At 56.3% G+C, this 27,821-nt stretch overlaps 2 protein-coding genes across 5 annotated transcripts in view; both read left to right on the forward strand.

Annotated features, from left to right (window-relative positions):
• Nucleotides 1-2,055: 2,055 nt before the first annotated feature.
• NDRG4 (NDRG family member 4) lies at nt 2,056-20,907 on the forward strand. 2 transcript variants are annotated; one of them, XM_041400719.1, is made up of 17 exons: nt 2,056-2,200; nt 5,952-6,043; nt 6,473-6,517; nt 12,585-12,690; nt 13,883-14,003; nt 14,266-14,328; nt 14,524-14,584; nt 14,879-14,965; nt 15,061-15,117; nt 15,455-15,558; nt 16,089-16,145; nt 16,235-16,286; nt 16,837-16,884; nt 17,125-17,160; nt 17,360-17,411; nt 17,954-17,992; nt 18,596-20,907. In XM_041400719.1, exons 1-17 carry the CDS (start codon nt 2,164-2,166, stop codon nt 18,748-18,750), a joined length of 1,212 nt encoding a protein of 403 aa, XP_041256653.1. In that variant the 5' UTR covers nt 2,056-2,163; the 3' UTR covers nt 18,751-20,907. The 2 variants fall into 2 exon arrangements, with proteins under 2 accessions (XP_041256653.1, XP_041256654.1); XM_041400720.1 differs by lacking the exon at nt 17,954-17,992 and having other exon boundaries at nt 2,057-2,200.
• Nucleotides 20,908-23,490: 2,583 nt separating this feature from the next.
• Nucleotides 23,491-27,821, forward strand: part of WWOX (WW domain containing oxidoreductase) — a 477,013-nt gene continuing 472,682 nt past the window's right edge. For all 3 annotated transcript variants that reach the window (XM_041400541.1, XM_041400543.1, XM_041400542.1), the window contains exons 1-4: nt 23,491-23,622; nt 25,743-25,807; nt 26,986-27,043; nt 27,546-27,724. In XM_041400541.1, coding sequence (XP_041256475.1) covers nt 23,516-23,622; nt 25,743-25,807; nt 26,986-27,043; nt 27,546-27,724 — 409 coding nt within the window. In that variant the 5' untranslated portion in view covers nt 23,491-23,515. The remainder of the gene's footprint in view (nt 23,623-25,742; nt 25,808-26,985; nt 27,044-27,545; nt 27,725-27,821) is intronic.

The following is a 27,821-nucleotide window of genomic DNA, read 5'->3' on the forward strand; positions in this document are numbered from 1 at the left end:
GGTCCCAGCTCACCTCTGCCAGGTCAAGATGGCACCATCACAACGGGAACTTTGGTCATGCTGGAGCATTTTTGTTGGGAGTTTTATGGTTTCTGCCTTTTTAATGAAATCTTTCCCGCTTTCTTCCAGAGACAGGTAAAATGAAAGGTCCCAGGGCCTCTAGTCCTGCCACCACCCTCTTGCCACCAATGGCGTCCATGGGTTCAGCAGTTCTGGCCCCCTCTGCCTCTCTACTTGAAGGTGTGACTGCTGAGGAGAAGATAAATCCCAAGCATGGAAAAGAATTTATTCCCACAGAAACCCCTGGCAACTGAAGGAAGAGGAGGAGGAGAAGATTGAAATGTGTGCAATATCAGGAAGATCAGAACCAACACTGTCTCATCTCTGACCAGTTCAGAGAAAACCCCTTGGCTGCTGGACCCACAGAAGAGGGGGAAAAGCAGCACTGAAGTCAGGGAAGATCTGATCCCATTGAAGGGCTGGGTGAGGGGCTGGCTCCAACTTGAGGGATTTAAGAGTCCCTGAGCTCCCTGACATCATGGGCTTTTCCTCTCTCTGAGGTGAAAAGGCGAATGCAGCCTGGATGCAGAACTCGTGGTGACTCAGCGGGAGAGGTTGAAATCAGCTGAAATTTGGTTGCCATCCAAAAAGCCTGGGACAAGCTGTTAAAATTGATGTACCAGGGATGAATGTCAGTATGAGCAGACATTTCTCCAGCCCCTCAGCAGCTGTTTGTAGGATGACTGCCTGTGGCTGCTCTCAAAGCAGGCAAAGGTGCCCTGAAGCAGAGGGGTCTGTTGGCCACTGTGGCTGGCTGAGGGGCAGTGAGGCTGAGCTCTGAGATACCTGATTCAACCCAGGTGCTGAGGAACCAAGCCCATTGAGAGGAGGTGATGGGGTCCTCAGGAGCTTCCCATGTTTTGATAAGAGCCAGTTTTGGATGGTATGTCCTGTGCAGTTGCCTCGGGAACCATGGGAATGGAGGCTGTTACATCCCTAGCTACGGGGAAAAAAATCAGTTAAAGTGATATCACAGAAGTACAGAGGAAGGAATAGTGGCAGAATAGGCTTGTGTAGTGTGGAGACAAGCAGGATTCAACCCTTGCTCTGGGGCAGGCCAAAGCCCTCTGTTCTCCATGTCCCAATTGTCCCAATTCAGGAGAATTCAAGTGATTCACAACCTCCTGTTCTGCCCCAAATGGCTGCCATGCTACACCTCCAGCATCAGTGTGCGTGGGGTCATCATGACCCCAGTCACAGCCTCCCCTTCTGGGTGATCCTTCTTGACTGTCACGATCCCCATTCCCTCACAGCCCCAGACCATCATGGCCCTGCTGTGAGGACCTCCATTGCACAGGTCCTTCTTATCCTGGAAACACCTGGCAACCTTGATCAGGACCATCCTATGCTCAGGGGAACCTGCATTCCCATGCCCCAAAGGACCCTCAGCTCCCTTGTCATCCGTGGCTTTTTTCCTGGATGCTCCCAAGCCTTTTGTCCTTCATGTCCCCACTCTCCAGTATTCCCTACATCCCTTAGCCACCAAAGGCTGTGTTCCAGGTATCATTGTTGTGCACAGGTCCCATCCTGTCCCAGATCCTCCCCGAGCACCTTGATTATCACCTTCCCCTGCTCTCAGGGAGACCCAGACCCTTGTGCCATCCTTGGGGCTCCCGAGGGCTCCTGCTGTCCCCTGCTTCTGGGACTCCACTACCACAGGGACCTGTTGGACCTATTGGCCATCAAGGTCCCACCCTGGGACCGAAATGGTTCCCTAGCGGGTGATGTGTGTCCTCAGCAGCCTCCATCCCCCGTGCAACCCCCCCAGCCCCCGGCGCTCCGCGAAACCCCCGCAGTCTCCATCTCCGGTTCGCTCCCGCCTCCCTCAGCACCGTTGTTCTCCTGGTGCCCCCGTTCCCGATCCCAGCCCCGTCCCTCCCCTCCGGCCCCAGCGAGGGGAGGAGGATCCGGCCGGCGGGGCCGTGCCCAGCCCAGCCCCTGCGCCGCCCCGCGCACCTCGCACCGGCACCGGCACCGGCACCGGCTCCGGCTCCGGCTCCGGCTCCGGCTCCGGCTCCGGCTCCGGCTCCGCTCGCCCCCCGCGCCGGGGCCGCCGCCGCCCCCTCGCAGCCCGCCCCGCCCGCCGGGACCCGCCGCCCCGGCATGAAGGTGCTCCGGCACAAGATCGAGCTCCTGACAGGTACGGCCCGGCCGCCCGTGCCGGGAGCGGGGGCTGTGGAACGAGGAGGGGCTGTGGGGCGATGGGGCCGGGGTGGCGAGAGCCTTCAGCCCCCAGCCCCTGCCAAGGAGATGGAGCTGCCCCCACCCCCCGTACCCTGCTTTGGCTCCCTAGGTGTGGGTGCCGGGGTCGGGTCCGTTCCGGGGTCCGGGAGGTGATGCCTTGCTGCGGCGGGGAGAGCCCAGCCCGGGGGTGCTGGGGAAGGGGGAACGGAGTCGGCAGCTCCTGGCAAAGGGGGCGGCCAGCAGACAGCCGGGGGTGGGGGTGCGCGGGGAATTGCTGGAGCATCCCTGCGGTGCCTCCCGGCTCCTCAGTCAACCTCCCCTGGGAGTCTCCCCGTTGCCCCGACGAATGCGCTGGGCTGTGAAGGAGGCTGCTCTTAGCAACAGCCACTGCGAGACAGCCTGAGCCCCCCCAAAGCCCCAAGCTGCCACCGCCACCCCAGACCCTGCGCTGCCCTGCCCTTGCATCAGTGGCACCATGTCCCCCCGGCCTGGTGGCTCCCGTGGTGTGGCTGCCCGGTCCTGCACCCCTCAGCTGGACCACACTCTTGGGCTGGTTTGTGGGGGCTGCTGGGCTGCAGACCTGTGCCCCTCACGGGTTCAGAGAAAGCTGTGGCTGCTCCTCCTGCACCGGTGGAGCAGGATGTGGCCCAGACTGTCACACTGGGGTTTTCCTTCACCCCATCAGTTCTGCTTGGGGGACAATGCTGTGGGCACACTGCTGTGGCTCAGACTGAACTGCAAGTTCCCTTCCTCCCTCTCCCAGCCTCACTGAAGGCTGCCTTGGCTTCACTGCCTGGCAGGGGCCAGCCCTCACTTCTCCCGATTTGTCTGCCTGTTTGTTGCACGCTGCTCAGTCAGCCCGAGGTGTCCGTGCCAACATCCTGTGGGCACCACATCCGTGCCAGGCCAGCACGCAGGTAGTCAGTGTGGGGACTCCTGTGAGACTGAGGCGACATCTGAGGGATCCCTGCCCTGTGACCAAACACACTCCCAAATGTGAAATGCAGCTCAAAGCCTTGTCGTGACAATGTTGTAATAATAATAATAATAATAATAATAATAATAATAATAGTGCTACAAGCTTGTTCTCCTCCAGTTAGCCAGCAATGGGCTGCAGGTCCCTGGGGAAGGTAAGCCATGTGGCTGTTCCTGTCCCCATCTATATACACAGTGCCAGGGCCCTGGTGGGGCAGAGCACGAGTCCCAGACAGAGCACTTACGTCCTGCTGGGTTTGGAACTGATTGGGAATTAGGGAAGAGACATGTCCTGGCTGTGCTGAGGAAACTGTGGCACCACACTGGGAAGGCAGAGTGGGAACAGAGATGGGTGTGTTTGGGTGGAACCCTGGGAATGGGTGCTTGTTGGGGAGCATTGGGGTGAGCTGCAAGGAAAGGGGCTCATTGCTGGGCACATTACCCTGGCATAAGATGGGAGCCAAGTTGTTTTGGCTAGGAGACCTGGAGCTGTGGCTTCCTCACCAGCCCTCCACAGCGATGGTGGCCCAGTGGGGCTGGGTGAGACTGCCCACAGCCCCACAGCTACACTGCCACGGTGGGATGAGGGTTCCTGTGGGGTGGTGTGGGATGCAGAGCACCCAGGAAAGGTGGCAGCATGGCTGTGACCCTGCTTACTGATCCCTGACTTACTGATCCCTCCTCTATTCCCACACTCAGCAGCACTTTAGGAGACTGTTCACCCCGTGCAGGGGATGCTGTTGGGGCAGGGCTCTGCCACATCCCCCCTGAGCCAGCTTTGCCCCCACCACACAAAAAAGGTCACGGGGCCTTTCCTCATGGCTCAGCCACCCTCCCTCCCTCCCATATTAGCTGCAGGCTGTAATTAATAAAGGCATTCACCATACACTAAGTGCTGTTCCCAGCCACCCTGGGCCGTGGCCACACGGTGGGTTGGTGTGCTCAGCGTGGGACGCTCCTGCTCTCCTCCAGACCCAGCTATTGGTGAGGCTGATTTTTCTCCTGTTTTCTCCCCTGGGGTTGTGGGGTTGCTCGGTTGGTGGCTGTGCAGGCTGTGCTGGCTCGGCTGTGCCGGTGGGCTGCGGGCCAGGGCTGTCCCTGTGCACAGAGCCATCTCCCCAGCAGCACAGCCCAGCCTGGAGCAGTGTGCCCCTCACTTGTGCCTCTCCTTGGGGCTGATGGCACCTCTCTACATCTCCTGGCCTGGTGGGACCCTCTGGGCAGGGGGTGACACGGATACTCCTGGTGCTGGGTGCCCTGGGAATCTCGAGAGGCTTCGCAGTGGTGTTTCTCCCTCCAAACAGTTCTGGATTGTTGGATGGCTCCCAAGGAGCAAGGCAAAGTGCCGTGTCTGCAGGAAGCAGGCAGGTGGCACAGCCTGCTTGAGTTTTGAATGGAAAACCAGGTCGGAGGAGCAAAACCCGACTTTGGAGGGCAGTTTATGACCAGCTCATGTATTCCTGATGGCTTTGCAATATCTGTGGCGTATCTTGGCCTTCCCACATCGTCAGCATGGACTGACCTACGTTTGGAGATGGACAAAGTGTGAAGCAGGCTCGGCTGAGGTTGTGTGGATGGAGTGGGTCTGTGTCTGCTGTGGTGCTTGTACAGCCCAGAGCATCCCCAGTATGTCCAGGGAGATTGCACGGTGGGGAGGCAGCTGGGAGGGTGTGGGATCAGTGCTGGCCCATTTGGAGAAGCAACAGCTTGTCCGAAGGCTTGGTCTTGTGGAAGGGGTGAAAACAGAGGCTGCAAAGGCAATGCTTGAGGTCTGGATCCTGCTTGAGCGCAGATAATTCCCTGGCACTGGGATTTGCCAGGTACCCATCCCATCTAAACACAGGGGAGCCTGGACTGTTCCCTGTGTTCCCATTCTGTGTGCAGGCAGCTGCTGATCTCCTTGCTCTCTTTTGCTCTCTGAGCCAGGCTTGTGCCTGGGGGTGTTTTTGGACATGCCAGTGTTGGTTGAGGTCAGCAGCACCCAGTCTCACACCGCTGCTGAGCAGTGGCTCCATGGAGAAGTCTGTCCCTCCAAGTCATGGGGCTGAGGTACCAACGGGCCAGCACCTGATTCACAGTCAAGGAGAAGACTTTGGGAGCAAAGGCTTCACATCTGGATTTCTTCCATCATTGCTATACAAACTTCAGGCTGTCTCGCTGTTCTCTTTCTTCTTGGAACATCCCTCTACCTCCCAGCATGACTGAGAAACATCATCCCTCCTTCTGCCTGTGCAGGGAGATCTCCCTCTGTCCCATCCATATATATCTGCAGCCTAAAACTAGCCAAAAAGTTGGATTTTCTATCTTTGACTGATGCTGAAAGCTGGGATGGAAATTTGGATGTTCTTGCTCTGGGTTGGGTGCTTACTGAGGTGACCAGCATGGACAGATGAGGCTGGCCCCTCAGTTTGCTCAAGATCATGCCCTGGAGATAGGTTTGTCCTTAACTGGGAGAACTGGACCTGGGTAGTCCCAGGTCTGGGACTACTGGACCTGGAGCTGGGAGCTGAGCTCATCTAGGCACTGTCTGCTCTGTGCCTGCTGCAGCTCCCAGCAGAGGGGCTCACTGCAGCCCCTGGACAAGCTGATTCACCAAGTGCCCATAGTAGATGGGTGGAGTGAAGCTGATTTGGGTCCCATCCCTATGGGAGGGAGCCCCATGAAGCTCTGGAGGGCTGGGGCAAAGAGGACCAAGGAAAGGACCTGCCCTGACATGTGCCTTGCCCTGGCAGGGCTGCTGCTGCAGGAGATGACCATGGCAGGGCTGCACGAGCTGCGCTTCACCGAGGAGAAGCCGCTGCTGCGGGGACAGGACGCCGAGCTGGTGAGTTTGGTGACCACGCTGGCTCTGGCTCCTGCACGTGGGGCACCAGGACATGGGAGTTTGGGAGGGGTGGAGGGGCTGTGTGCTGGTACTGGGGTGGTGCTCTGTGTGTGTGCTGGTTTTGGGTGCACATTAGTGCTCCTCAGTGTGTGCGTGCTCGCGGTGATGAGCCGCGTGGCCGAGCACAGGTGAGGTCTGGAGGGATGATGGATGCGTGTGCAGAGGTTGCACATCATGCTCCCACATACCTGTGTGAGTGCACACGCTCAGGTAACACATGCAAGTGTTGTGGAAGTGTGTGTGTGTGGGCACTGTGTCCCCTGCAGCCCTGGGAGTGGTGCCTGTGGTATCACCCCTTTGTGAGCTGGGTGGGAGGGCGCTGCAGAAGTGAGGGGTGTCTCCGTCCCTAATGGCTCCTTCTCATCACAGGAGAACTCAGATGTCTTCCTCTCCACTGTGGACACAGACTGGAAGGTAGGACCAGCCGTGGGAGGTGCTGCCCACCCCTGGGTTTCACATGGAACAGCAGCCTCTGTCAGGGGAAGGCTGGGGGGCACTGAGTGGACTCAGGGGTGTTGCTGTCCCTTTTTTCATGGGATGGAGTGCCTGGTCAGTGTTTTGCATGAGGTTGCACATCCATCATGGTCCTTGTCAGAAGGGGACAGGGGGATGCTGCCAGGCATCTCTGTGCTGGCGCTCAGATGTGGCTGGTGGGCACTTGGCCATGGGCTGGGGACAAAACCTTTAAAACAGGCAATTTCTTCTCAGGAAGGCCAAGCTGCTTTTCCAGCCCCTCTACCATTGCCATGGCAATGGTTTCCCAGGCGATGCCAGCTCCCTGCTTACATAAGGATGTTTGAAAGCCTCTTTCTCTTTTGGAGGGCTGGGGCATTGCCCCTATACCACCCACCTCTCTTGGAGAGCAGGGCCCCTCTGCTCCCTTGGCTGGCACCTGCCCATCTTGTACCTCCATTTCTGCTCTCCAGAGGAGCCCCACGACACAGCTCCAGCACTCATGGGAGCTCAGCTCGTGCCTGGCTCCCACGGTGGTCTGCATCCCTCTCACACCCCTGCCAAGGCTCATCCTGCACCAGGCTCCCTGGAGAGGGAGGGTAGTGAGTAGTTCTCCCTGTCCCCCTCCCAAAGTGTTCCCCTGCCAGGGGACACCAGTGATTGTCACAACTTCAGGTTGTGTGCTGCCACTTTGCCAGCAGTGGGACCATGGGGAGAGTGGTGGTCATGGCTGAGCTCTTGCAGGTACAGCACTGAGACAACAGCCCCTGTAAGGAAAAAATACATGTGGAATTCATTCATCCTGAGATAAGGGTAGGGGAGCACAGGTCCCTGTTTTAGCAGGCTCAGAATTTTGGGGCTGGCCCACTCCCACGCAGGGTGCAGCTGGTAAGGGAGCAAGGCCTTTGGCAGGGTGCTGGGTGCTGGGTGCTGTGCTTCACAGAGTGGGACATACCTGATGGCCCTCTCAAAAGCCACAAAATAATTAAAATGCTGCCCTCACCAGCAGCTCCAAAGCTGGTGAGGTGCTGGAGCTGGGAGCAGCAGGGTGTGCAGGGCTGGGCTGCTCCTTTTTCTGCTTGTTCAGGGCTTCTGTTTGCCACTGGAGGGGAAACCAAACCTCCTGGTGTCACCAGAGAGAGAGAGAGTAGGGAGAGGGAGGTGAGGAGGGGAGGGAGCTGGCAGTGCCCGGGGCTCTCAGTAGCACCAGAGGCACCACTATGGCTCTGGCTCAGCTGTGCTGGGCAGGGCTTGGTTGGCACACAGGGGATATTAAAGAGCAATGACCCTCCCAGGACAATCGTTGTGTATTTCAGGGCTTGGCCCATGGTGGCACTGAACTGTGTCCCTGGTGGTGCCCAAGTGGAGCAGTTCTGGACAGCAAATGCCACAGGGATAAACCTCCATGCCTTCAGGACCTAAAAAAGGAATTGGGCAACAACCAAGGCAGCTTTTCCCAAGCCAGCCAGACCCTGTGACCTCTTGGTTTCCCTCCAAGGGCCTCTGGGCAGGGATGGGCTGAGTTTCCTGGGCTATGCCAGGGCAATCACCTCCTTTTCTCCACTCTGACATTTGCAAGTTGGTGCAGTGCAAAGGCTGGGGGCTGCCATTCCTTGGGGAGATCTTACCCAATTTTCTAGGCTCACCTCATTGGGACAAATCCAATCCAGCCCCCAGTTTAACTCCTCACTGCCTGTCTGCTCCTCTCTAGAGCAGTCATTGATGGGATGTCAGGCATGGCTGGGGCAGTGGGGGGCCTGGGGAGCCCCCACTTCTGCCATCAGCCAAAGTAAAGCCCTTGAGACATAAGCCAAGGTGCAGGAGAGCTGGGGAAAGGTGCCCTGGGACCTGGGTGCCCTGGATCCTGCAGGAGGTCTGGGCCACCTGCCTGGCAAGTGGGCTAGTGGCCAAGGCAGTGGTGATCCCATTTGATGCTACTCCAGCAAAGTCAGCCTTGCTCAGCCCTCCCATCTCCTTGAAGCCCTTTTGCATTCACCTTGGCTCTTCTACCCCTTCTGTCCTCTGTTAACCACTTCCTGTCTTTTTTTGTCCCTCTGCATCTCTTGTTTTTTTTTCTGGGAACTGTGGCTGTCATGGTCTTTGTCTCTACAGGCAGCAGGGCTGGGGAAACCAAAAATGGCACCTGGGGTGCCAGGAACCACCTGGGAGCTGGGCTTCTCCATCATACATGGTCCTTCACTTGCAGAGATGCCTCTTTCCAGGCATGGGTCCGAGCTCCCCACAGGACAAAGCAGTCAGAGTAAAACCTCCTTCTGGTGGAGGCAGTGTGAATGTCATCCCTCTGCTTGCCTGTCCTTCCTCCCACATTCAGACCTTCTGGCTGTGCAGCCCGGGCTTGTTTGTAGGACATGGCTTTCAGTGGGCTCCTGAAAGGCAGTGAAGGGACTGTGGGCCTCCTTCTCCATCCACGATTGCCCAGCTTTGTGCTGGTCATGCCAAGCTGGGCAGGGCAGGCAGGGTGCAGGGGGAGGGCACCCACAGACTGCTGGGGGGTTTTGGTGGTAAGAGGAATCCCTGTTGGAATCAGGGAAGAAATCACAGGTGCACTTGGGAATACTCAGATGTGTGTGCATGCACACAGCATGTGTCAGTTCAGGGACATGATCCAACCCCTTGGAGCTGCTGGATTGTCTCTCCTGCTTTATTTGCCTGCCATTGGCAATGCCTAGGTCAGGGCTAAACCCTGCACATCCCCTGTGTGCCATCATCCCGCAGCAGGTGGGATGAGTGTGCTGCTGGGTGAGGTGACACAGGTGTGGACATGCGTGTGCCCCTCTGTGCACACCTGTACAAGGTGTGCAGGTGTGCAGCTCGCTGTGCATCCACCAGCACTAGTGATGGCCGTGGCATCCGTGCTGAGACACGGGAGGAGGATGCAGCAGGTGTGCTCCTGGTGTGCATGACATGTACAGGAACAGGCACTGACACACACGGGGCCTGGTCTGGGGGATGACCCACAAGCATTTTGTGGGGTGCATGTGCTTCGGTGTGGGTATGGTATTAACTCTCCCAGTTTTCCCCCTGGCAGACAGGGTTTTGCCCGGCCTGTGTTGGTACGTGTTCCTGTGCATGGACACGCGTGGTCACGTGCACGTGGCACAGCACGCCTGCCGTGTCCTTCTCCTGTTTTTTAGCGTGTGCCCGTGTCCATCTGTGCCTGTGTGTGTGCTGCCCTGCCGGGGCATGGCTGCAGGGCCTTGGCCTGGGCAGCTGCAGGCTCAGTGTGGCTCTGTGGGGCTCAGTGTGGCTCAGTGGGGATGTGTGGGGCTCTGTGGGGCTCAGTGTGGCTCAGTGTGGCTCAGTGTGGCTCTGTGGGGCTCTGTGGGGCTCAGTGGGGCTCAGTGGGGCTCAGTGTGGCTGCAGCCCGGTGTGTGCAGCGGGCACAGCGAGCACTGCCCCGACCGTGCTGGGGCTGCTCACGGGATGCCAGTCCAGACATCCCGCCTGCCTCCGTCTGCCGAAAGAGGGAAGATGGAGAAGGTACCGCACGGTGCCAGGCGTTTTTTCTTCATAAACAAGGGTATTTGGGGCCAATTGGAGCATGAATAATTCCCGCGGCAGCCAATGGCTGAGTGCTGGCTCCATCGCGGCGCTCGCCTGCAATGGAGGCCAAACCTGCCGAGGGGGAAGGGCGAGGGAGGGCTCAGCGCAGGGCTGGGGCTCCGCTATAAATCCAGGCGAGGGGCTGAGCCAGCGCAGAGCTCAGCTTAGCCCCGGCTGCTGCGTTACCGTGCCCCACACCCGGACCTCCAGCTTGGCCCACGCTGCCTGAGCATCCTCGTCCGCCCAGTTCCTCGCCATGCCGGAGTGCTGGGATGGGGTAGGTACCGCCGTTCCCGTGCTCGCTGCCCTTTCTCCCTCCTTCCCCAGGTGTTTTGCCCCAGCGTCTCTCCTGCTTGCTCAGGCTGGGCCTTTGCAGCCAGCAGGGCTCGGCGTGGGTCAGGCAGGCATTGGGGCAGGGAAGACCCGCTGCTGGGGAGCCCTTCCTTCGCCCAGCCCTGCTGCCGCATCCCTGATGTGCTGCAGGTTTTGGGGACGCATTGTCCTTGAGCGTGTCCTCCCCGAGGCCGGCAGAGATGCTGTGCCGAGGCTGAGCAGCTGTGGCCCGTGCTGGGGCTGTGTGCTGACGGGGGCACACTGCCCCTTGCCCACCCCCTGAGCTGCAGAGGGAGAGGCTCTCTGGCTGTTTTGAAACAAGCCGTCAGCTGCTTTCTGCCTCTGCGGTGATGGCAACACCCGATGGCAACAGGCTGGTGCAGAGGGGGTGAGTGAGGTGGGAGCGCTGCAGCGGTGAGCAGGTAGCCTGGCCATGGGTGGGCTCTGTCAGACACCTATGGGTGCTGAGACCCCCATGCCCCTCCTCGCTGGGGCTGTGGGTTGTGTGTGCCCCTCTTGCCTTGTTGTGGGTTGTCTGTGCCCCTCTCTCCTTGCTGTGTGTTATCTGTGCTCCTCTCTCCTTACTGCGTGTGTCCCCTGCATCCCAAGGCTCTTCCCCCAGTGAGCATCCTGCGGCAAAGGGCAGGGCTGTGGTAGCCAGCGGTGCTGCAGAGGCTGCACCACGGGCAGGATGTGCCTGGCTTGGTGGAGGGTGGGGGACGGGAAGGAGCAGTGCTGAGGCTGGATCTGCTACCTTGGGCAGGTGATTTTGGGGTAGGATTGAAAGCTGAGCTGTTGGGCATGTGATGAGGACCATGGGGATGGTGATGGCAAGGAGGCAGCCCTGTGCCCAGGACCAGGAGATATCCACATGGATATCTCCTGCTCTGTGACCTTGGGCCAGGCCCTTCCTCTGCCTCAGTGTCCCAGTCTGTTGTTGCAGAGGGATGTCACTGCTCATGGACTGATGCAGCTGCAGGGGGTGGAGGGACAGCTGGGGATGAAGGATGGGGTCAGGGTGCCCTTGGGTGTGAAGAGCCGTCTCCACAGAGCCCTGGTTCTGCTTTTGGCCATCATGTTCCCCCAGGGACAGCAGGTCTCAGTGAGGGGAGGCACTGCAGTGAGGAGACCCTGTCCCCAGGCTGTTCCTCCCACCCAGGCCCGTGCCCTTCAGAGTCCTTGGTGGCGCGTAACCCGCGTGAGCATCCACGTACCTGCTCCCCTCCCACCAGCCCAGCCGTGGGGCTGCCAGTGCCAGCAGTGAGGACCGTGATGCTTGGGCACCCTGCCACCATCCCCTGCCCTGCCCTGCTCAGCACATGCTGCTCCTGCACCCAGCAGCTCCCAGCCTCCAGGTCACTGCTGCTGGTGGGCACGGGCATCTGGGGGGACCTCTGCTCCCTTGTCCTTGGGGACCACCTGGGCTCAGTTTCCTGTGCTGGCTGGGAGCAAGGATGTGGAAGGAAAGAAGCCCTCCTAGACAGGGAAACTGAGGCACAGGGTAGTTTTTGTCTCTGTGCAGGGGCACTGCCATTTCAGACCAGGGGTTTTAAAGTTACTTTAGCTGTAATTTTGGGATCAGTTGCGGCATTTCCTGGAGTGATGTCCAGGGTCTGACCTATGCCTGTTTGTCACAGATACATCGAAACTGTGCCCAACTAGGCCATGCTGTCAGCCCCTACCATGTTGCCAAAATTTTCTCAGTCTCACATCCTTGAAGATCTTCTCTTCTGTGCTGTGGTCCACCTGTCCCATCCTGTTATCCTTCTCTCTCAAGCCCTCTTGGATCTATCCCTTGATACCATCTTGCGATCCCATCCCATGAGACACATGTCCAATCCTGCATCCTATGATCCTATCCAGAGTCTTCCCTTCCCTTCCCTTCCCTTCCCTTCCCTTCCCTTCCCTTCCCTTCCCTTCCCACATGATTTGTCCTGCTTTCTGTCCCCTCTGGGATACCCAGAGCTGTTTTTTTTTTTTTTTCCTGGGACAGCTGCTCCTCTTTCCCATGTCTTACCATGGGACCCAGCCATTTGGGGAAGCAGCAGGGAAGGGTGTGATGGCAGGGCAGGAGAGGATGAAAGAATGCCTTAGGGCAGGTGGGCATCACCCCATCTCTCCTCTTCCCCAGGAACACGACATTGAGACCCCCTACGGGCTGCTGCACGTGGTCATCCGCGGCTCTCCCAAGGGGAACCGCCCGGCCATCCTGACCTACCACGATGTGGGCCTCAACCGTGAGTGCTGCTCCCGGCCTGGGGTGCAGGGCAGGCAGGGCTGAGCCCCAGGCTCCACGGGGTGCCAGGACATCACCCCTGGCTCAGCTCCTTTGCCTCCAGCCGTGGCTGCACAGGGCATCTGAAAGCACCAGGGGAGTTTGGATGCTCAGCTGGACACAAAGCCCAGGCCAGGCAGAGCCAGGAGTGCTTGGCCACCCCGGTGCTGGCTGGCTGCCTGCCCACAGCAGGCAGGGATGGGACATGGGGGATGCTGGGCTGGTCCTCACTGCTGCTGCCAGCCCGTTGGTATGCAGAGCATGGGCCCAGCTGGCAGCAGGGCAGAGTGGGGACAAAAGAGACAGGGAATGGCAGGGAAGGAGGCACCCCAAGCTGAGGCTCTGATGTGCAGATGCTGCACTTTCTCTCAGCCTGCAGCCCTAGACCTGCACCCAGAGCCCTGTCCCAGGCTGTGTCCCCCAGCTGAGCCAGGATGCCCAATTCCCTGTGAGTGGGGAGAAGCATCTCCCGCTCTGCTGGCGGCTGAGGCTGAGTCACTGACATGCACATGAGCTGTGTCACCATTGCAGCAGCTCTGCCTGTTCAGGTACACGTCACGCTGGCTGCAATGGGCCTCACAACCTGCCTCACCCCACGTTTTGGGAGGGATGTCCCAGCACTGATGCCATGGGATAGGACCCCTCCAAGCCCCAGCAGTGTCTGTGTCCCACTGCAGAGCTGGAGTCTTGTCCACAGCTGGGAATGTTTCTTTGACTCTTTCCAAGCAGGGAGATTTGCAGCTGTTCCTCAGATCCTCTGTTTGCTTGAGCCCTTTCTGGGGATTTTGGGCAGGGCTAATACCCCAGGCTGTTAATCCTGCTGCCCACTGGGTGGTCTTGCAGTCCTGGGCTCTGCATCTTTCAGTCCCATCCTTCTGGGGCTCCCCAATGAGGTCACCCCAAACTCCTCATTCTGGCTGTGTCTGTCCATCCCCATGCCTCCTGACACCTGTAGGGATGCTGCTAACAGCAGCTGTAGTCCCTGCTGGGAGGACAAGGAGCCTGAAGGGAAGGGGATGGGATGGTTTTGGTGGCATGTCACCTCCTGGTTGAAGGGTGGTGGGAGGGTGGGCAGCTGCTGTCCATGCTCCCCTGGCCCACGAGGCCCCAGTGTCGGGGTGTTTGGTTTCTGATACCCACCTGCCCCTTGACAGACAAGCTTTGTTTCAACACCTTCTTCAACTACGAGGACATGCAGGAGATCACGAAGCACTTTGTGGTGTGCCACGTGGATGCACCAGGACAGCAGGCAGGAGCCTCACAGTTCCCTCAGGGGTAGGTGCCAGCTGCAGGGGCTCGCTGTGCCTGCTGGGGGTCACCTCCCTGCCCCTTGGGTTGTTGCTGCCTGGCAGTTGTGCCCTGCCTGTGAGTGTTTCCAAACTGTGCCAAAGCCTGTGGCAGATGACTGGCCCAGGGTGGGTGGTTTGCAGGTGGGTGGCATTTCCCTGCCCATTTCAGGCAGCCCAGCTGCCCTGTCCCAGTCATTCTGCTCTGAACAGGTTCCATAACCACAATCCTGTGCCTCCCTGTGCCACAGGTACCAGTATCCATCCATGGACCAGCTGGCTGCCATGTTACCCAGCGTGGTGCAGCATTTCGGGTGAGTCAGCCTCTCTTCCACAGCTGCTGGCTGAGGGTCCTGGGCAGGGAGATGGACAGAAGACAAGGATTTGGGGCTGGGGGAGTTGTCCCTGTAAGCTGGCATCCTGCAAGTTTTCTTGCTGTGGGTGGAGGGGTGTCCCAGGGAACGTGTTGAAGCCTGCTGTCCCTCACATGGACCTCTCCATATTTCCAGGTTCAAGTATGTGATCGGGATCGGTGTTGGGGCAGGAGCCTACGTGCTGGCCAAGTTTGCGGTGAGCCTGGGGCTGGCATGGGCTGGTCTTGAGTTGTTTGGACCTGCTGTCAGTCCAGGGCATGGGGAACAGCAGGAGCTGATACCTCCAGGCAGTCTCTGTTGCTGCAGAGGCTCCAGGGTGGTTGGGGGACCCAGGACAGCAGCGGCTGGGCAGTCTTGCCACAGGTCTCACATTGCTCCCAGGACGGGGTCACATCAGCTCCATGCAATGCCTGTGCAGTGGCTCTGGTGGGGGGCTGCCCAGGGCACATCTCCCCTCCCCTCTGAGCCTCTCCCCTCTTGCTCACTGCAGCTCATCTTCCCTGACCTGGTCGAAGGGCTGGTCCTTATGAACATCGACCCCAACGGCAAAGGCTGGATTGACTGGGCAGCTGCCAAGGTGGGCAGGGCCTGACCCCTCCTCCCAGTCCTGGCGGCTTCCTGGGGCAGGAGGCAGCCACGGCAGTGCAGTAACTCCCTGTGCTCCCTCCGCAGCTCTCCGGCCTCACCAGCACGCTGCCCGACATTGTCCTGTCCCACCTGTTCAGCCAGGTAAGGGCTGTGCATCCTGCAGACCCCTGCCACCAGCCCCCAGCCCAGCATCCCAGCTGGGTCACCTGGGCTGTGCCCTGCCAGCTGCCACAGTGCCACTGCACTTGTCCCACGTACAGGGTTGGGGTCAGTCAAGCCCTGCCTGCTCTGAGGCTTAACCTTGATGAGTGTGTGACCCATGCCCATGTCCTGCCTGGGTGTGCTGCCTGCAGCACCACTGTGCCCAGCTGCGTTGCCCAGCATCCCCCTTCTCGTCTGTGCTGGCTGGCATGGGCAGGACTTGGGGAGCAGGGTGTGTCCCCAGCACCTGCCCTGAACTGCATCCCCTGCTGCACAGGAGGAGCTGATGAACAACACGGAGCTGGTGCAGAGTTACCGGCAGCAGATCGGCAGCGTGGTGAACCAGTTCAACCTCCAGCTCTTCCTCAACATGTACAATGGGTGAGTGCTCCAGGCAGCCCTGCTGCTGGGCTGCATCCCTGTCTGCGCTAGGGTGAGGGGCTGCAGTGCTGGTGGGTGGCTCTGAGGTCACTGTGAAAACCCAGACTCTGTTGGGTGCTGTCATCACCCTCCAGTGCCTGCAGGCAGCAGTGCAAAGCTGTCTGCCTCTGCTGGCTGGGGATGTAGCAGTGGTGGTACCTGGGCCGAAGCCTTGCCATGTCCCAGAGCCCACTGGCATGGGTACACATTCCCACATCTCCTCCTGCACTGGATGTTGGCACAGGCCTGGGAAAGGGGGCAGAGGTGCTGTCCCATGCATGCAGGGGGTTGGGAGCCCTGCCACTCTGCTGGGTGCTGCATCCTGTGGCACAGGCCGTGGCAGAGATGGCTACAGCATCCTCCATGCACAGGGTGCTGGGACACCGGGGCTGGGTGCGACTTTTCAGGGCTGGCAGTGGCCTGATTCTTGTGCTATGGCATCAGTGGTGGCACCTGCCCATGAGCTCACACTGGCCTTTCTCCTCCATCAGCCGCAGGGACCTGGACATCAACCGGCCCGGGACTGTGCCCAATGCCAAGACGCTGCGGTAAGAGTCACAACAGCAAGCCATGGAGGGGTCCCGGGGCAGGGGAATTCACTCAGAGCAAACCCTGACCTTTCTCCTCTCACTTCCAGCTGCCCCGTGATGCTGGTGGTCGGAGACAACGCGCCTGCTGAGGAGGGGGTGGTGAGTGCTGGGGCAGAGCCTGCAGGGTGGCAGGCGGGCGATGCCCACGCACGGGCACGCACATGTTCACTGCCTGCTCAGACACACAGCAGCTCCTGGGGGTGGGAGCCTGCTCATGTGCAGACCCGCCGCTCGTGTGGGCACCTGTGCAGCTGTGCCTGGTCGCCACACCTGGAAAACTTCCCCTTCTTCCTATGCTCAGATGTGCTCACGCTGTGCACGCTTCGATGTGTCGGCACACGGGCACACTGCCTGCCTGGCCACGTGCACCCACACAGCTGCTGGCACACTTGTGTGCATGTACACACACGTGTGACACAGAATGCCTCACCAGTCCCCCTCACCTCCTGTTCCTTGCCCAGACTCATGGGAGGATATTCCCCTGTGTCCCATAGCAGAGATGGTGGTCCTGTGGGCTCAGGGCTCACCTAGTGCCCTGTCTGCTCCTGCCTGGGGTGGGATTTGCCAGCTGGAATGCTGTGGGCCAGTGGACTACTTCTTCTTGGCTCCTGGCTTCCTAGGGTGCTAATATAATTTCTCTTGCTTGTAGGTGGAGTGTAACTCCAAGCTGGATCCCACCAACACCACATTCCTGAAGGTAGGCTGGTGGCAAGGGGCAGTAGGGAGGTTCCTGCTGCCTATGAAGTGCCCCATTGCCTTCTGCCCCAGGGCTGCAGGGTGTCCCCATCTCTCCATTCCATGTCCATCGTGGCCCTTGGAGCTGGGAGTTTATGGGGAGAGCAGGGTGACGCCAGCAGTGGCATCCAGCCAGCGGGTACGGGGGGATGGTGAGCAGTACAGGCACCCTCCCAAACTAAGCAGGACCTTCTCTTTGCAGATGGCTGACTCTGGTGGGCTGCCCCAGGTCACACAGGTGAGCCTTCACAATTTCTCCAGTTACCTGGGCATACTGGGCCCTGAGACATGCACTGGTGCTGTCCTTGGCTACCTGGGCGTGGGCTGATGAGGGCATAGGGGTCTCACACTGGGGCTGCAGGAAGCTGCTTGGGGCTGAGAGGGGATCTCAGCCTCAGTGCTGTCTCAGCTCAGCTCGCTCTGCTCTCTCCCTACAGCCAGGCAAGCTGACCGAAGCCTTCAAGTACTTCCTGCAAGGCATGGGCTACAGTGAGTGCTGGGGCTGGGTGTGGGGCTGGTGTGGGTCTGTGTGTGCTGGTGTGCACGTGTGCTGACCTGCTGCAGGTCTGTCTGTCCGTGTGTCCACAGGGGAGTGGGGTGTACAGGCTCTGTGTGCACACAGATGTGTGTACAAGGGCTCTGTGTGTACAAATGTGTGTCAGGCCCCCTGTGTTGGTTTGCATGTGTGTGTGTGTGTGGGCATGCACGAGCAGGGGCTGTGTGTGTGCGACAAAGACAAGCAGAGCTCACGTGCAGATGTCTGTGCATGTGTGTGTGCAGTTTAAGACCGTGTGTGTGTGTGTTTATACCTGTGTGTTCATGCTTGTAAAATCCATGTGCACATGTTGTGTGTGTGTTTGCAGGTCTGTTGCACATGTGTGTGTGTGTATGTGTGTGTGCAGTCCGTGTGCACAGGGACAGCTCCGTGTGCAGGCACACGTGGGCTGGGCAGGGGCTCCTGGCCCAGAGGAGTGGCTGACAGGGCTGACACTCTCTCTCTGCCCTCCCTGCCCTTCTCCTGCCCCTGCCAGTCACCCACCTGAAGGATCGGAGGCTGAGTGGAGGCACAGGTACCGCTCAGTGCCCGCTGCTGCATGGTGCCTGCCTGGCCTGTGCCCTCCAGCTGCCTGGGCACCCTTGGGAGCAGCCTGGGTGCAGGACTGGCCCTTCCCTGCCAGATGCCCACTGCCTCGCTCTGCTTTGCCTGAGGTGGCACCCTAAGCCAGGGCTGGGGGCTGACAAATGGCATTCAGAGAATTCCCCCTCCATGCAGGCACAGTCTTGTCAGTGTGACCACTCTTCCCTCTTCCAGGAGCTGTGCCCACTGGCCATCCTGGCTTGGGGAGGGTTCCACCTTCCCTGCACACCCTGGGCAGCCAGGGGAGCTCTGATCCCAGCTCACTTCTTTCCTGGAGCATGGTAGTCAGGGGTTCCCACTGCCTGATGCCCAGAGGTTGCATGCCCAGGAGTGAGCCTGGTGTTCAGCCTGCCCAGAGCAGCCCTGCCCTGCTGTCCCTTACCTGGAGCTGCTCGTGTTGTCACAGCACCGCTTGCTGCAAGCTTGTGCCCAGGCTCAGTCGCATCGGGGAGCAGGGCTGGTGGCAACGTTGGCTCAGTCCCTCAGGTTTTCAGAGGGATCTGAGCACCCCGGCTGTCTGTCTGTGCCCGTGCAGTGCCATCTGCCAGCATGACCCGCCTGGCACGCTCCCGCACGGCCTCCCTCACCAGCGCCAGCTCCGTGGATGGCACCCGCCCACGTGCCTGCACCCACTCGGAGAGCACCGAGGCCATGGGGCAGATCAACCACACCATGGAGGTATCGTGCTGAGGTCCACGCCCGCCGCCGACGTCTCCTTCAGAGCCATCTCCCATCCGTCAGCATCCCGCCAGCACCCACCCGCCCCGTGGACATCCTCCACCAGGGCCCTCGCTTCTTCGGGGTCAATTTGTCTTCTTTGCCGTTGGCCTCATCCCCTTGTCTGGTACAGGAGAAGGAGAGGGGCTTCGTCCAGCAGTCACACATGGTTCTGCATTGGTCCTCACCCTCCCTAGCATCGGCTTGGCCCCGGCTTGGGAGGGTGGGTGGCAGGGGGACAGGGCCAGGATGGGGTAGCAGGGTCAGGGTGGTGAGATGGGGACAGGATGTTGGGATGGGATGGAGTGATGGGATGGGACAGCACGTGGAGAGGACACAGGAGGTAAGTTGGTCTCCCAAGTTCAACTGATGGCTGATCAAAAGGAAGACAGAACAGGGAGCAACGCTTACTGGGAGGTCACTGGTCTGTTCCTAGGGATGCAGTTTTCATTTCTCCCTGATGGCCCTCTCTAGGGAGAGCTAGCACGGGATCCCCCAGCACACCCAGGACTTGCTACCCCAGAGCTGGCTGAGCCTCGTGAGAAATCACATCCCAAACTGTCCCTTTGCCCTGGTCATGTACCCTGAGGGCTGCCCTGGGGCAAGTGAAGAGGGGTCAGCCCTACTCCAGAAGCTGTAAGGGCAGAAGGGTGGCATGAGTGTCCCCCTGCCACCGGTGGTGGCAATTTCTTTGTCCCTTGTTGCAAGAAGGACAATTACCGCCTGCCACCAGAAATGCACTGGGGAGGGGGGAATTGGCTGGCTTGGCCCCTGCCACACTATCAGTTCCACTCCCAGCTCTTGGGCTAAGCCTGCCAGGGTCCAGAGGCCACTGTTTTAGGGGATGTCACACAGCAAATCCCACCTCAAGTTTTGCCACAACCTGTGGGCGTCATCACCGAGGAGCCGTTAGCAATAAGACGAGACACTCCCCCCGCCATGCTGGGGAGCCCTCAGCACCCTCTGCCCCGCAGGGTGCCTCACCACAAGGTGCTGACACTGTGGGGTGACACATGGGATGTGGGGAGCACTCCATTGTCTGGCTTTGCTCACATGGCTGGCCAGACCCACCGTGGCTCCCCAAATCCACAGCCCACCTCCAGCATTTTGCCTGCACACTGAGCGGGGCGTCTCTCAAGGGCTTGGCTCCCCCCAGGCCGTGGGGCCCCCCACCAACTCCAGGTGGCTCTTGCCTCTCCACTCGGCACGGAGACCCCTGTCATTGCACACCCCCAATGATGGCCACCCAGCCTCTGCTGCCGGAGCAGCCGTGCCCAGCCCCTCCTGGGCGCGCTGTGAGGCACAGTAGGGATGGTCCTGGCCCTGGTGATGGGTGCTCAGGTCTCTGTAGGTGGACCTGAGCAGGGAACCCACCAGGTGCCACCGCCTGGGCGAGCAGAACCAGCCCGCTGGAAGCAGGTCCCAGCCAGCCCCACAAAAGCATTCTACCCTCAGACCCCATCCCTGCTCCCCAGTGAAGGGCACAGAGCTCCTGGGGCTCCCAGCGGGTGTATGAGGGCTTTTGGCCCTGAGACCCGTGCCTCACCCAAACCCTCCCCTAGTAAAAGGCCACCCCAAAACACCAGTGTGCCCCTTTGTCCTCCACTTTGTTCTGCTGTGTGCTTCCTTCTTGGTGTGACTCTGAAAGCTACGTAGCTCCTTTTTATGGTAGATAGCGCTGCGATCTCTTGTTTTCTCAGCGTGTCCTTCCAGATGATATATATATAAATACCTATACATAATATATATATAAGGGTTTGCCCAATCCCTGACCTTTTTGGGTTCACTCCTCCTTGCATTCTTGTCCAAGCAGTGCCGTGTGGTTTCCCTGGAGGTGGTGTGGCCGTGCTCGCCTTCAGTTCCTCACCTTGGTTTTGTTGGTTGGTTGGTTTGGTTTTCCCTGGTGGTTTGTTCTTTTGATTTTTGTTGGTTTTCCTTTTTATCCCAGTCACAGCAGAATTTAACACATTTTCCTGTCTGAGTGCAGCCTGGTTTTGTCACAGCGGCATGGAGGCCGCAGCACTCATGAGACAGCAATATGTAAACCGGATTTAACTAACCTATTGCTGTAGAGAGGAGTTACTCTGTTGGAAATAAACCAACTAACTAATAAAGATGTTACGAACCCGCTGTGCTCTTTACAACGTGCTGCAGGGAAATGGGTCTGAGCCCACCTGGGGCCTGCCTGCAGAGACCTGGCAGGCACGGAGGACCAGGGGGACACACCTTGGCCACCAACCCCAGTAGTGATGGCCACAGGACCCCAGGGTGCACAAGGGGGGGAGCTGTGGGGTGCTCTGCCTTCGGGGTAGCCATAGGCAGGCTGCCCTGTATGTAAAGAGTGGATGGAGGCTGGAAAGCTGCCAGTTGTAGCCCAGAGGTTGGATCCAAGGGGTGTCCACTGGGGAAGAAAAGATCTGTGGCTGCACAACTCCGGGGATGAGCAGGGTCCTCGGGAGACTCAGCTTCCCTGTCCACTGCCAGGGCCCCTGTTTGTCTCCACATCAAAGTCTGAGTGTCCCAGGCCACAGCCTTTTCCAAGGGCATGAAGTCCTGCCTGGGAAGGATCCTCTCCCTGCATGCTAGTCCTCGTCCCTGCTCGAGTGTGTCAGTGTCTGCCTGGTGCTGGGTCACTCCAGACTGGTCCCAGTCCCTGCAGAGGGGCCCAGAGCCAAAGCATGGAGACACTGTGGCTGTGTAGTCCCCACTCATGGCTGCCTGGGGTGGGCAGAGAAAGCCTGGACATGTGGGGGGAATGCAAAGGGCCAAGGCTGAGCTGAGGCGTGGGCAGGCAGCCCAGGAGCCTTTCTTGGCTGCTGTGGTTCTGCTGGTCAGGGTGAGCCTCAGCTGGGGGGACGGGGTACCCTGCACACACCCTTATCACTGAAATGCAGCAATGCTGCTGTATCCACCCAGGGCAGAATGCAGATTTTATGCTGTACAGGTGGCAGGGATAGGATGTCAGACAAATGATTTCCACATTCCCACTGAATGCAATTCATGGAGTGCTGGATGCTGAATACTGACAGACTGCAACAGGAAGAAAACTAACAACTCCCACAGTACTACTGCTAGATTAAAACTCTTTTTCTGTACTTCAGATTAAATAATCTAATTTCTTGGGACCTGGCCCATCTTACCATTCACTTACCTCTTCTTGGACCAGGAGCAAGTATGTCACTAAAGCTTCCTTTCCCATATGTTTACCCAAAAAAGTATAGTCACAGCTTTTTTTTTTTTTAATATTGCCAGTAACACTCACATGAGAACAGGCTGTTGATGATGCATGAGTTCTTATTTCTAGCAGGAGGAGATCATTTGGTACGTGTAATCCCCTCGGGGAACCTGCAAAGCAATGGGAGCAGCAGGGCATAAAAAAATTCAGGCTGTTTTTTCTGGCCAGATATGGATGCCATTAGTGGGGAGTAAGGGAACGATATAGGTCAGTGTCTCAAATAGTGCATGAAAATTCGATTTAGAGCCTGCGGTGCATCTGTGAGGCTGCACTGCCACCTGGTGCGGTTTGAAGTGCTCACAGCCTCTGCCCGGCGCTGCTTTGCCTTGTTTTTTGTTTAAAACACCCCACCAAAGGGCAGCAATGCTGTTACAACCGCTGGCTGCTGGGTTTGGTTAATGTAAACAGACAGGAATATGACAGCACCCAGGTCCGGCAATCAGAAGCAGCTGAGCGATGGTGACAGCCATTCCCTGTCCATCCGTCACAGCTGCACAGGGGAGAGGGCTTCAGCTGCCAGGACAGAGTTACTGCAGCTTTCTGCCAACTCACTGAATGCTGCAGCCTTTGCAGCCGACTGTGCTGTGTCACCAGTGAGCCAGGCTTGGCAAAGGTGACTGTGTTTGTGCCCCCCAGCAGGTGAAGCCACCTGCAAGGTCCCAGGTGGGTGCTGGCACAGCCAGGTTCTTCTCTCCAGCCAGGCCTTCCTCAGCAAGGATCCCTCACTAATTAGGAAGAGTCTAGATGAGGTGGGGACAGCTAAGGGCAGGGCCTCGCTGTATTCACTGCTCTGAAAACAGAGGGCTGGAAGCAGCTGGTGCCCTGAAAATCATGGAACTGCTGAGATGAGAAGGCACCTTGGGAGATCATCCAGTCCAATCCCCCTTCCAAGGCAGAGTCACCTGGAGCAGGTGGCACAAGAAAGTGTCCAGTGTGTTTTGAATGTCTGCAGAGAGGGAGAATCCACGACCTCCCTGGGCAGCTATTCCGGAGCTCTGCCACCCTCCATGTAAAGAAGCTCTTCCTCATGCTGAGGTGGAACTTGTGTTTTAGTTTATGGCCATTGCTCCTCGTCCCACTGCTGGGCACAGCAGAAAAGAGCCTTGCACCATCCCCTTGGCACAGACCTTTGAGATATTTCCATGCATTAATCTCTTCCCAGACCAAACACGCCCAGCTCCCGCGGTCCCTCCTCTCATGAGGCGCTCCAGACCCCTCATCATCTCCGCGGCCTCCGCCGGACCCTCTCCGCTAGCTCCTCATCTCCCTTGTACTGGAGATCCCAGAACAGGACGGAACACTCCAGATGTGCCTCACTAGGGCTGAGCAGAGCAGCCTAAACCCCTGCGACCCCTGTTCCGAGCTCAGCCGGGGCCCCTCGCCGTGTCGGTGACCGCAGTGTCCCCGCCGTACCGGGCGATGCGGCGGGAACTACAGCTCCCATGGTGCCGCGGGGCCGGGCGGAAGCGGAGCGCGCCGGCGGAGCGGCGCCGCGCCGAGCCCATGGCCGCGCTCAAGTACGCGGGGCTGGAGGACACGGACAGCGAGGAGGAGCTGCCGCCGGGCTGGGAGGAGCGCACCACCAAGGACGGCTGGGTTTACTACGCTAAGTAAGGGCGGGAGCGGGGCGAGGCCGCCGGGAGCGTTCTGACCGCCCCGCGGCAGCGTCCGCGGAGCCGCCCCTCGGTGCGGGGCAGGAGCCTCCCCTCACGGACGGACCGCGGGGCTGGAGCGGGGGCACGGGGGCTGGGTGTGCGGACGGGCTCCGGAGGCTCTGACAGCCACAGACACCCCCGGCGCGGAGCCGCGGGACCTGCCCCGCCCGGCAGCGATGCCGGAGCCGCTCGGGGAGCGGCGGGAGCCGGCCCGGAGCTGTCGCAGCTTGCCGCGGGGCTCCGGGGGCGAGCTTTGTGCCTTCCGACTAAGGCTCGCACAATATTGCGGGTTGGTCGGGTTGCTTCTGTGCGGGAGCAGAGGAGAAACAGGAGCGGTGGAAGCTGTGCGTGCTGCCCTCAGCTCTTCGCTGCACCTTGGGCAAGAGATAAAGAATTGCACTGAGCACCTTCTGCCCCTGCTGCCGGCACGATCCCATCCTCCCGGCTTACAAAGGGAATGTGCCGCAGCATGAACGAACTCATATGTGTTTATACATTCTCTCCTCTTGCGTGGTTTCTGTAGCCACGCTGATCTTGGGACCTCCTTCTGTCTGTTTAAAGCCACAAGAGTTATTCCCTTCCACAAAAAAAGTATGGTTCAGTCTCACCGGTGCCTTGTCCTCCCAAGTTCTGCTGTTATAAACGCTGGACAGAATGCTTTAGTTTATCCACACTTTGTAAACGCTGCAATTTCTCTCTAGGCGTTTGTTTTTCTTAGGTCAATTGCTTGTATATTTCCTTTGATTTCAAAAGTTCTTTCAGGGAGGAATCACTTGGTGAAAGTAACAAACCTGTGAAATAACAAGGTATTATTGAGCATAATTGTTACACAGTCAGTTCAGCCGGTCAGTTTCTGAACTCTTGCGAAGCTGGACTGGTGCAGTTTAACAACATCACATAACAAATCTTTACTGTCTGAAAAATCTTGCCCAGGGTGTCTAAAAACATTGCACTGATGCTGCCTTTAAGTATACACTCACTATGTGTGATTCTTCTGCATATTCTGGGAATTTACTTTAAACCTCATCACCAGTATGAACTTTTAGCTGGAATAAGATTATTTTGGTCGAAGACTTTTAAAGGTGTTTCTGATGAGTTAGGTGTGCACACAGGTGGACAGCATTTGTTTGTCAGGCTGCTGAGATTTGGTTAAATATCTCCTATTTTCAGGTCACACAGGTGCATTTGTTTAGTCTCAGCTCCCAGCTGTGATCCCTGTAACACCATGAGCTGTCACTGTGGGCTTGCTGTGGAAATGGAAAGCTGCTTTTGTTGTGTGCAAATGGCTGTTGGGCCTGTAGTTTATTTGTAGTTATTTGTGTGTTATTTATTGCTGTTGTCACTCTTTATTTCACACTTGGGCAGCTATCAATTTGGGCACTCAATTAATCCCTGCCTGACTCTTAAAACTTGGTTATTATTTAAAAACACTCAATGAAAGATGAGATTTTAATGTCCAACTCGATTTCAGCACTTCGGTTATTTTAAGACCTTGTTTATGTGCACATGACTTTGCTTATTAGTTTATAGTGCAGAAAATTTTACATTGGAGTATTTTAATTCTGCTAGTGATTTAAATGAGTAAAGTCTCTGAATTGGAAGGAAAGGTGGGATACCATTATCATGTAAAATAAATATCCTGCTAGTTAAGGCCTGCGGATAAACTTACCTGTCCAAAGCTACAATTGCTCATAGAAATCCAACTTATGTTTTATACTGTACAAATCAGTATGTTAGGCAGGAGTTTTAGAAAGGTGTTTTTGTAATTTGAAGACTTTCTAATATTATTGCTAGCTGGTGATAAATTCTTTTCTTGCTTCTTTCTTCCTTACTCCTGCCAAGGATTGTTATCTTTTTGAGGTGTTTTCTGAGTCTGTTAATGTTATTTTTAAATGAGTTTTTGTTCTTTCTCATAAGCAACAAAACTTGGATTGGAAGTCAGACATTTTTTTGAATTTTTCTAGACTCCTGTGCTTTCTGGTTAATTACGTTCAGAACTGTGGGGATATTTTGGGTTACATTAGAAAGCTTATTAGGCAATTTTAAAAACTCTTAAACTTTTTCTTTTCCTGCAGCCACCTAGAAGAAAAAACACAGTGGGAACATCCTAAGTCTGGGAAGAGGAAACGTGTTGCAGGAGGTTTGTGTTAAACTTGCCTAGGGAATGGACACTGCCTTACAAACACCTGGTTCCTCCACAAACTCCAGCTGATCTCATTTTGATCTCTTAGTTGTCACTGATTCTGAGCTTATAGAATATGGCTGAGTTCAGTAGGGTTTGACCTCTGTGATTGTGTCTGTGTAGAGTGATCACTTTGCAGTTTTATGGCTTTCCTGTATTGCTCCACAAAGCCAAAGTACTGATTCCGGGTTACAGAGTTTGTTTTAGTGTGACTTTAGTGTTAAGCATGTAGTCAAAAGCTGGAGTTCTGTGTTCCTGGTGTGCATCAGACAATATTTATAGTTGGATTATATTCTTCAAAGAATGTATTTCACCAAGGAGTATCCCTGGCACAGAAGGAAGCCTCATTAGTTTTCATTTTACCTCTTTCCCCCAACCCAACTGAATATTTGTGCCAGAGCACAATGCAGGGAGTGTTGCAGAACACTTCCAGAGGAAAATCTTCTCAAGGACCTTGGGTCAGTGCCTTAAATCAGATCTTCCCAGAAGCTTCTGTACCTGGGGACACCACAGTGTTGGAAAGCCATGTTTCTTTTGCCATTAGTAACCTGACTATAAGTGGAATGTTTTCACCAAGTCTTCAGTCAGTGGAAGTGAACTTTCTCTCTAAGGTTAGAAATACTCTGAATGCCATCTGTTAACTGCCTTTGTAGAATCTTTTATATAAAAATTTGTTATGTAAAGATTGTAATTTTTCTTCTATCTGTCCTTCCAACTTCATTGAGTCATTTAGTTATGGTTTATTGTATCTCCTGCCCACTTGAGGGCTCTGATCTTTCAGCTTTTGGTATGTGTTACACATAACTTTTCCTATGTGCTTTTGCTCTTTATTTTAGCAGGGGTAGATACTGAACTGGGAGTAGTATAGATCTGTATGTGCTTGGAAGCATGGCTGCATTTTGCTGGTTTTTTTTTTTTTTTTTTTCTGCACTTGTACCAGATCTTCTGGGCATTGTACTTCTATGAGAGAGCAATCGTGTGTGATTAGGGAAGCAATCTTTCTGTCAAGTTCTGTACTCAAAGGCAGCAGAAAACAATGCAGAATTGTTTTCATGAGTCTGAGAAGTCACTTAAACTTCAAATTGAAGAGTATTCTAATGCCTGAAAATAAATGTAATGTTTTATGTGCTTCCTAGATCTGCCATATGGATGGGAGCAGGAGACTGATGAAAATGGACAAGTCTATTTTGTGGAGTGAGTATCTCAAATTGTGGAGTATGTAGAAGGAGGACAGCTGGGTTACATGCCGAGTAGCCTCCTGAGTTATACTGTGACAATATCAGCTGGAAAGACAAAAAGATTAATAACTGCAGCTTCAGAATCCAAATGCAGATATTGCAGTGTCTGCAAGTGTGGGGTCCTTTTATAGACTTGCTAACAGAACATGATCTTATCTAGTGTAACAAGAGTTTTTTCTTTTTTCCCCTGACAAAATTCTGCCTTTTCTGTCAGGAGTTCACATAAAGTTCAGAATGGCTTGTAAAGTATGTAAATACAATTATTAATGGATGCTGTCACAACTGAAAAAAAGTTGGATTAAAAAAAATAATTGAGATCATTTCAACCAAACAAAATTATTTTTTGAGACTCTAAATAATCCACTGGAATTGTACACAGCAGTGGTTGAAATACCTTTAAAATCTAAATGCAGAGAACAGAAGGGTTCAAACAGTTGAGTTTTTGTGTTCTTTTGCAGCCACATAAACAAAAGGACTACCTACCTTGACCCAAGACTGGCCTTTACAGTAGAAGATAATCCAGTAAAACCTACTACTAGACAAAAATATGATGGGAACAGTACTGCAATGGAAATTCTGCAGGGTCGTGACTTGAGTGGGAAAGTGGCAATAATCACAGGAGCCAATTCAGGAATAGGTAGGTTAACATTGCACATGAGGTAAAACATGGCAAACTTTGTCTTACAGCCTACTTGCTTGTTTAAATATTTGTATTTTTGGTTTTCAAACTTGAT

This window comes from Onychostruthus taczanowskii, unplaced genomic scaffold, assembly GCF_017590055.1.
Source record: "Onychostruthus taczanowskii isolate IOZ18803 unplaced genomic scaffold, ASM1759005v1 scaffold18, whole genome shotgun sequence".
NCBI classification, from domain to species: domain Eukaryota; kingdom Metazoa; phylum Chordata; class Aves; order Passeriformes; family Passeridae; genus Onychostruthus; species Onychostruthus taczanowskii.